Source organism: Zea mays, chromosome 5 (assembly GCF_902167145.1).
Source record: "Zea mays cultivar B73 chromosome 5, Zm-B73-REFERENCE-NAM-5.0, whole genome shotgun sequence".
NCBI classification, from domain to species: Eukaryota; Viridiplantae; Streptophyta; class Magnoliopsida; order Poales; family Poaceae; genus Zea; species Zea mays.
The window spans coordinates 210,390,155-210,398,548 of record NC_050100.1 but is presented as its reverse complement, the minus strand read 5'-3'; the positions used below and the strand labels follow the sequence as shown (position 1 = coordinate 210,398,548).

General features: G+C 49.7%; 1 protein-coding gene across 1 annotated transcript; it reads right to left on the bottom strand.

The window, feature by feature from the left end:
* Nucleotides 1-2,307: 2,307 nt before the first annotated feature.
* LOC103627643 (uncharacterized) lies at nt 2,308-5,118 on the bottom strand. Its single transcript, XM_008647940.3, has 3 exons — nt 4,853-5,118; nt 3,624-3,702; nt 2,308-3,075 (listed from the first exon to the last, which is right to left on the bottom strand). The coding sequence occupies exons 1-3, from the start codon at nt 5,116-5,118 to the stop codon at nt 2,560-2,562; spliced, it is 861 nt and encodes a 286-aa protein (XP_008646162.2). The 3' UTR covers nt 2,308-2,559.
* Between the last annotated feature and the right edge of the window lie 3,276 nt (nt 5,119-8,394).

The window sequence follows — 8,394 nt, the reverse complement described above, 5'->3', positions numbered from 1 at the left end:
TTCGCCCGAACCACCCGGTCCGCGAGTCTTTAGCCGGGCCATACGACGAGCGTCGTTCCCTGCCCGTTTCCGAGCCCCGACTACTATCACCAAGTACTCGGGGGAGACGAGGTCGGAGCTGTGGCTCGCAGACTACCGACTGGCATGCCAGTTGGGAGGGGCGGATGATGACAACCTCATCATCCGTAATCTACCCCTTTTCCTCTCCGACACCGCCCGAGCCTGGCTGGAGCATCTACCTCCTGCGCAGATCTCCGACTGGGACGATCTTGTCAAAGCTTTCGCGGGAAACTTCCAAGGCATGTACGTGCGCCCTGGGAACTCGTGGGACCTCCGAAGCTGCCGCCAGCAGCCAGGGGAGTCCCTCCGAGAGTACATCCGGCGGTTTTCAAAGCAGTGCACCGAGCTGCCCAACATTACCGACTCGGATGTCATTGGGGCTTTCCTTGCCGGCACCACTTGCCGAGACCTGGTGAGCAAACTGGGGCGCAAGACTCCCACCCGTGCGAGCGAACTGATGGACGTCGCCACCAAGTTCGCCTCGGGTCAGGAGGCGGTCGAAGCCATCTTCTGGAAGGACAAGCAGCCTCAGGGGCAGCCGAAGATAGATGCTGAAAGTCGCCTAGAGGGGGGTGAATAGGGCGAAACTGAAATTTACAAAGTTAATCACAACTACAAGCCGGGTTAGCGTTAGAAATATAAGTGAGTCCGAGAGAGAGGGTGAAAAATAAATCGCAAGCAAATAAAGAGTGAGACACAAGGATTTGTTTTACCGAGGTTCGGTCTTTGCAAACCTACTCCCCGTTGAGGTGGTCACCAAGATCGGGTCTCTTTCAACCCTTTCCCTCTCTCAAACGGTCACTTAGACCGAGTGAGCTTCTCTTCTCAATCACACGGGACACTAAGTCCCCACAAAGATCACCACACAATTGGTGTCTCTTGCCTCAGTTACAATTGAGTTTGTCTCAAGAAAGAATGAGAAAGAAAAGAAGCAATCCAAGCGCAAGAGCTCAAATGAACACAAGTCACCCTCTCACTAGTCACTATTGATTGGAATTGAACTAGAGACTTGGGAGAGGATTTGATCTCTTTGGTTGTGTCTAGAATTGAATTCTATAGCTCTTGTAAGGTGTAGAAGTCTGAAAACTTGGATGCAATTGAATGTGGGATGGTTGGGGTACTTATAGCCACAACCACCAAAATGTGACCGTTGGAAGTCTGCTGTCGCATGGCGCACCGGACAGTCCGGTGCGCCAGCCACGTCAGCTAGCCGTTGGGGTTCGACCGTTGGAGCTCTGACTTGTGGGGCCTCTGGGCTGTCCGGTGGTGCACCGGACAAGTCCTGTAGACTGTCCGGTGCGCCTGCTGCGCGTGCTCTGACCTCTGCGCGTGCAGGCACGCATTAAATGCGTTGCAGTCGACCGTTGCGCGCGAAGTAGCTGTTGCTCCGCTGGCACACCGGACGGTCCGGTGAATTATAGCGGAGCGGCCTCCATTTTCCCGAAGGTAGCGAGTTCAGCGTCGAGTTCCCTGGTGCACCGGACACTGTCCGGTGGTGCACCGGACACTATTCGGTGGCACACCGGATAGTCCGGTGCGCCAGACCAGGGTGCCTTTGGGATTTCTTTAGCTCTCTTTATTTGAACCCATCTTTGGTCTTTTTATTGGCTTGTTGTGAACCTTTGGCACCTGTAGAACTTATAGACTAGAGCAAACTAGTTAGTCCAATTATTTGTGTTGGGCAATTCAACCACCAAAATCAATTAGGAAAGGTGTAAGCCTATTTCCCTTTCAGATGCCCCTGAGGCGTCCGCCCAGCGGGGCACGAAGAAGAAGGCTAAAAACAAGTCGAGAGCGAAGCGCAACCACCCCGACTTCGTGCCAAGCCCGGGAAGGTACCTGCTCGTCGTCGATCCGATCATCGGCAACGTTAGGCTCTCCAAGGTCCTCATGGACGGAGGCAGCAACCTTAACATCATCTACGCCGAGACCCTGGAACTCTTAGAATGCGTTTGGTTTAAGGTCAAAGTGGATAAGTTAGGGTCATCCCTGATTTGAGGGGTAGAGTTATCCCTAATAGTCACCACTTTTTTTGTTTGGTAGAAGAGATGAACTTGGATGAAGCCAACCCAGTTTTTGTTTGGATGGTGGTTGTCACTCGAACCCAGTTTCAGCTTCACAAATGTTGTTTGTTCTATAAACAGTGGTCAGTTGAACGCAATATTACAATATAGTAATACAAAAAATTGAGCATACACCATTATAAAAAAGCATTTCAAAACAATATTTCAAACATTACTTCAAAACAAACAAACTGAGCATACACCATTACAATGAATCTCAAACCCAGTATTTCAAAACAAACAAACCGAGCATCCATGTTGGTCATAACAAACCCAGTATTTCATAACAAACCGAGTATTTCGACATAGCAAAGCCATTATTTCAATCCCAGTACTTGAAAACAAAGTATTGGTCATGGTTTACATAACAAAAGAACAACACAGTTCTAATTTCCACTTAACCTCCAGCATAGTCCTAATTCCCGGTCCTCATAATCTAAGGAAAGGTCTCACTAACGAACCGAGCAAGCAAACTTATCTGATATGTCAATGGGAGAGTAGGGAACTGCCTTGCTAATCCAGGATTTTTCACTAGATATGCAAAGTAAAAGGCCTTGTGTGTGTCATCAAAACCTGGAATACTTTGCAATGTTTGAAGCAAGTCAGGTGGTAGGTCATCTGAACCAGCCTTCTCAATAGCCATTGCAAGCCTTTCAGCACCATCTTTGAATGCTCCAATCAGCCCTGCCTCTTCATTAATAGTAACCTTTGCCTTCTTCCTAGGTCTAGGAGCTGAGGATGAAGCCCCAATATCATCTATAGGACTAGGAACAGCATTAACATCTCCCTCATCAATCTCTGTTTCAGCCATACTGTTTCTATCTTCAGTACCTAGAGCTTCACTTGATCCTTTTGCATACTTTCCTGTAGCCATATTGTTTCCAAAGACAGTGAACATTTCCTTATAGTTCTCCAAAGGCTTGTTTAAAAACTCAGCATCAGATTTGTGATCCTGCATGTAAAAGTAACAGCTTAGTAAGGGCAAAACGACCAACACTATCAGTTGCTTTTGGTGAATAGACCATGTCTGATTTAAAAAAAACAAAGACAAAGCATCATTCACCTAACAAGAGATTCCATGATTTGTTTATCTTACATTCATTTCTTGGCCACCACAAAAACCATAATCACCCCAACTAATAATATAGCTGCTCTTTTTTCACGTTTTCATTTGAAATCCAAACAGAATATGTTTTCATTTGGTCCCTCTCTAGTGCTAGGAAGCAAATACCACAATTATGTTTTATTTGTCCCAACAGACCGAGATGGGAGGAATAAAAAAATAAACATATATTAGACGACCTTAAATAATGCAAAATACTATAATAGACGTTGCTTTCAAACATATATTAAACAGCTATGCCTTCATTGCGTGCTGGTCAATTCATGCGGTGAACAAAATAATGGTACATGTAAAAGTAATATGCTGAAATATATTAATAGTACATGTAAAAGTAATATGCTGAAATATAGTAACAATACATGTAAAAATAATGATACCTGCACATAGTTTGCATAATGTTCATGATCAAGAGTGATCATGTAGTTATCTTCGTTCCAAGAAGCAGCACTTAAGGGTCTTATGGGTTTAAATAGTGATTTTTTTAAGGAGAATATTGAATAGCTGAATATCACACCTTAAAGTAGGGATCTCATCTTGGATTTCCTGCTATTTTGGATGGAGTCTCTAATGATGGTGGCCTAATAAGTTCAGCTCGTAGCTCTCCAATAGCACGAAGCACTTTGTTGAAGTAGCAACTAACAGTCTCACCAGATCTACCATAATTTGTTCCCACCAACCTATTCCTAAGGTTGTGTCCCACCGTGTTCAAAAACATGGCCACTGTTCCTCAACACACATGTGTATTGTATCTTCAAGTAAACCCTGGTCTCTAAAGCCCTTACAAAAGCGAAAGAAATTAGACCTACTAAGTCTAAGCATGTTCACACATGTTGTATCACTCATCCATATTTTAGTGTTAAGATAATCAAGTCTCATCCTATCCCTTTCCTCCATTGGCCCATAAGTAATATCGACTCTTCTACTATCTCTTTTTCTTTTTCTAGACTCAATAACCATGGCCATCATGGACAACAACAAGTGTGCTGAAGCACCATAAATCAAAAGCTTGGTCGCCTTGTCCATCTACAACACATAAGCAAGATTGAAGTTCAATGTACCAAGCTACTAGGCTATGCTCTAGTTTTTAGTAAGAGACTTGAATGATTAACATCGAGAATTGATTCTTCAATTTGATAGAAAAAAAATTAACCGGTAGATCTATAAAAGAATTAACAATTAACACATAACAATTAAATGGTAGTATAACTAATTAACAACGAGGGGATGTGTGATTGAAATGTAAAAGAATTAAATCAAGGAGGAAGCTGTTGGAAATGTGACGGCTGGAATTCCCTCAAGAATTACTGCAGAAGGAAGTCGACCGGCCGCTGGGAGTCCCATATCTGGTCTGTCGCCTGCAGCTAGCTAGCCAGGGACTGTGGGCATCGAACTACTACTTGCTTTGTTGCCTTTTTTTTACTTTGTTCTTAATCGTTAGAAAAGAAGTTTTGTTACGATCTACTACCTCAGCATAACTGGCTTGTAGTGTAGTTGTAGCAAGGGGGTGCACGTGAAAGCGAGAGTGGGCAGCAGAAAATGCGAAGGGAGCCGCCGAACTCCAGAAAATGCGACGGACGGTCGAACTCCAGAAAATACGATCTACTACCTCAAGCATTTGTTCCCCTGATCTAGTAGCACAATGAAGAGGAGCATAGAAAAGTACCAGTTCTTGGAATCCAACGCCTGGACGGACGGCCGGTCGCCTGGACGATTGGACCAGTTCTCTTGAACGGATGCCTGGACGGACGGACGCTTGGACGGACGGCCGCTCGCCTGCGCCTGGACGGACGGCCGCTCGCCTGCGCCCGCGCCGCACTTTTCTCCGCCGCCGATAAGAATGAGAGGGGATAGGGTAAGGATGAGAGGCAACATGATTTTTTACGGACGCGAGAGGGGTGGGGCGGATCCATCCGTTCGTTTTTGGTGGACAGCGCTGCCACCGAAAAATCCTCTGGGGTTCACCTCGCCCCTATGTGACCCCCATCCAAACAGTGTAAAAAATGTGGCGGTCCCGTTCCATCCCACCTGGTCCATCCAACCAAACGCACCCTTAGGGGTTGATCGGTCCGAGGTCCAGGCCGGTGCGGCACCCTTCCACGGGATCGTGCCCGGGAAGCGAATCCTACCCCACGGACGGATCGACTTACCCGTCTGCTTCAGAACTCCCTCTAACTTCCAAAAGGAAGCTCTCACCTTTGAGGTCGTCGGGTTCCGAGGAACCTACCATGCGGTGTTTGGAAGACCATGCTACGCCAAGTTCATGGTCGTCCCCAACTACACCTACCTCAAGCTCAAGATGCCGGGCCCGAATGGGATCATCACCGTTGGATCCACGTACAGCCACGCATACGAATGCGACGTGGAGTGCGTGGAGTACGTCGAGGCACTCGCCGAGTCCGAGGCTCTCATCGCCGACCTAGAACGCCTCTCCCAGGAGGCGTCCGACGTGAAGCGGCACGCCGGCAACTTCGAATCAGTTGAGGCGGTCAAGTCCGTCTCTCTCGACCCCAGCAACGACGCCAGCAAGCAAGTTCGGATCAGCTCCGAGATCGACCCCAAATAGGAAGCAGTGCTCGTCGACTTTCTCTGTGCAAACGCCGAAGTCTTTGCGTGGAGTCCCTCGGACATGCTCGGCATACCGAGGGATGTCACCGAGCACTCACTGGACATCAGAGCTGGGGCTCGACCCGTGAAGCAAACCCTGTGCCGTTTTGATGAAGAAAAGCGCAGGGCCATAGGCGAGGAGATCCACAAGCTACTCGTGGCAGGGTTTATTAAAGAGGTATTCCATCCCGAATGGTTAGCTAACCCTGTTCTTGTAAGGAAGAAGGATGGGAAATGGAGGATGTGTGTAGACTACACTGGTCTAAACAAAGCATGTCCAAAAGTTCCCTACCCTCTACCTCGCATCGATCAAATCGTGGATTCCACTGCTGGGTGCGAAACCCTGTCATTCCTTGATACCTACTCAGGCTATCACCAAATCAAGATGAAAGAGTCCGACCAGCTCACGACTCCTTTCATCACACCTTTTGGCATGTACTGTTACACTACAATGCCATTTGGGTTGAGGAATGCAGGCGCCACTTACCAGAGGTGCATGAACCACGTGTTCGGAGAACACATCGGCAGAACGGTCGAGGCTTACGTCGACGACATCGTTGTCAAGACGAAGAGAGCCTCCGACCTCCTCTTTGACCTTGAAACGACATTCAAGTGTCTGAGAGCAAAAGGGGTGAAACTCAATCCCGAGAAGTGTGTCTTCGGAGTCCCCCGAGGCATGCTCCTTGGATTCATCGTCTCCGAGCGGGGCATCGAAGCCAACCCAGAGAAAATCGCGGCCATCACCAACATGGGACCGATCAAAGATTTGAAAGGAGTACAAAGGGTCATGGGATGCCTTGCGGCTCTGAGCCGCTTCATCTCACGCCTTGGCGAGAAATGCTTGCCTCTGTACCGCCTCTTAAGGAAGGCCGAGTGCTACACTTGGACCCCCAAGGCCGAGGAAGCCCTTGGAAACCTTAAGGTGCTCCTTACGAGCACACCCATCCTGGTGCCCCCCGCCGCAGGAGAAGCCCTCTTGATCTACGTAGCCGCGACTACTCAGGTGGTCAGCGCCGCGATCGTAGTCGAGAGACGGGAAGAAGGGCACGCATTGCCTATCCAGAGGCCAGTCTACTTCATCAGCGAAGTGCTTTCCGAGACCAAAGTCCGCTACCCACAGATCCAGAAGCTGCTCTACGCAGTGATCCTGACACGGCGAAAGTTGCGACACTACTTCGAGTCTCATCCGGTGACTGTGGTGTCATCCTTCCCCCTGATGGAGATCATCCAGTGCCGCGAGGCCTCGGGTAGGATAGCAAAGTGGGCGGTGGAGCTTATGAGCGAAACACTATCATTCGCTCCTTAGAAGGCCATAAAATCCCAAGTCTTGGCAGACTTCCTGGCTGAGTGGACTGACACCCAGTTACCGACAACTCCAATCCAGCCCGAGCTCTGGACCATGTACTTCGATGGGTCACTCATGAAAATAGGAGCAGGTGCTGGCCTGCTCTTCGTTTCACCCCTCGGAAAGCATCTTCGCTACGTCGTTCGCCTCCATTTTCCGGCATCAAACAACGTGGCCGAGTACGAGAAATTGGTTAACGGGCTACGCATCGCCATCGAGCTAGGGGTCCGACGCCTTGACGCTCGAGGCGACTCGCAGCTTGTCATTGACCAAGTCATGAAGAACTCCCACTGCCGTGACCGGAGGATGGAAGCCTACTGCGACGAAGTCCGGCGCCTGGAAAACAAGTTCTACGGGCTGGAGCTCAACCACGTCGCCCGACGGTACAACGAGACTGCGGACGAGCTGGCGAAAATAGCCTCGGGGCAAACGACGGTTCCCCCAGACGTCTTCTCTAGAGACCTACATCAACCATCCGTCAAGATCGACGACGCGCCCGAGCCTGAGGAAGCCTCGGCCCAGCCCGAGGTACCCTCAGCTGAGCCCGAGGCACCCTCGGCCGCACCCGAGGCACCCTCGGCCATCGAGGAAGAGGCCTTGCCCGTCGAGGAGGAACAGAATGGGGTCACGCCAGATCCGAACTAGCAAACTCTGTACCTGGAATATCTCCTCCGAGGAGAGCTTCCAATCGACAAGACCAGAGCTTGGCAGCTGGCTCGGCGCGCCAAGTCATTCGTCTTGCTGGGTGATGAAAAAGAGCTCTATCACTGCAGCCCCTCGGGCATCCTCCAACGATGCATATCTATCTCCCAAGGACAAGAGCTGTTGCAAGAAATACACTCGGGGGCTTGCAGCCACCATGCAGTGCCTCGAGCCCTCATGGGGAATGCCTTCCGACAAGGTTTCTACTGGCCAACCACGGTGGCTGACGCCACTAGGATTGTGCGCTCCTGCCAGGGGTGTCAATTCTACACAAAGCAGACGCATCTGCCCGCTCAGGCCTTGTAGACGACACCCATCACCTGGCCATTTGTTGTGTGGCATCTAGACCTCATCGGTCCCTTGCAGAAGGCACCTGGGGGCTTCACGCACCTGCTGGTCGCTATCGACAAATTCTCCAAGTGGATCGAGGTCCGACCCCTAAACAGCATCATGTCCGAGCAGGCGGTGGCGTTCTTCACCAACATCATCCATCGCTT

What these genes read in the sequence shown, in the direction of transcription:
- LOC103627643 (XM_008647940.3), bottom strand. Translation starts at nt 5,118, where the DNA reads ATGTTGCCTCTCATCCTTACCCTATCCCCTCTCATTCTTATCGGCGGC. An exon ending in CAGGGGAACAAATGCTTGAG is followed by an intron (nt 3,703 to 4,852) that starts GTAGTAGATCGT and finishes TAAACCCATAAG; the next exon opens with ACCCTTAAGTGCTGCTTCTT. An exon ending in ATTATGCAAACTATGTGCAG is followed by an intron (nt 3,076 to 3,623) that starts GTATCATTATTT and finishes TTTTACATGCAG; the next exon opens with GATCACAAATCTGATGCTGA.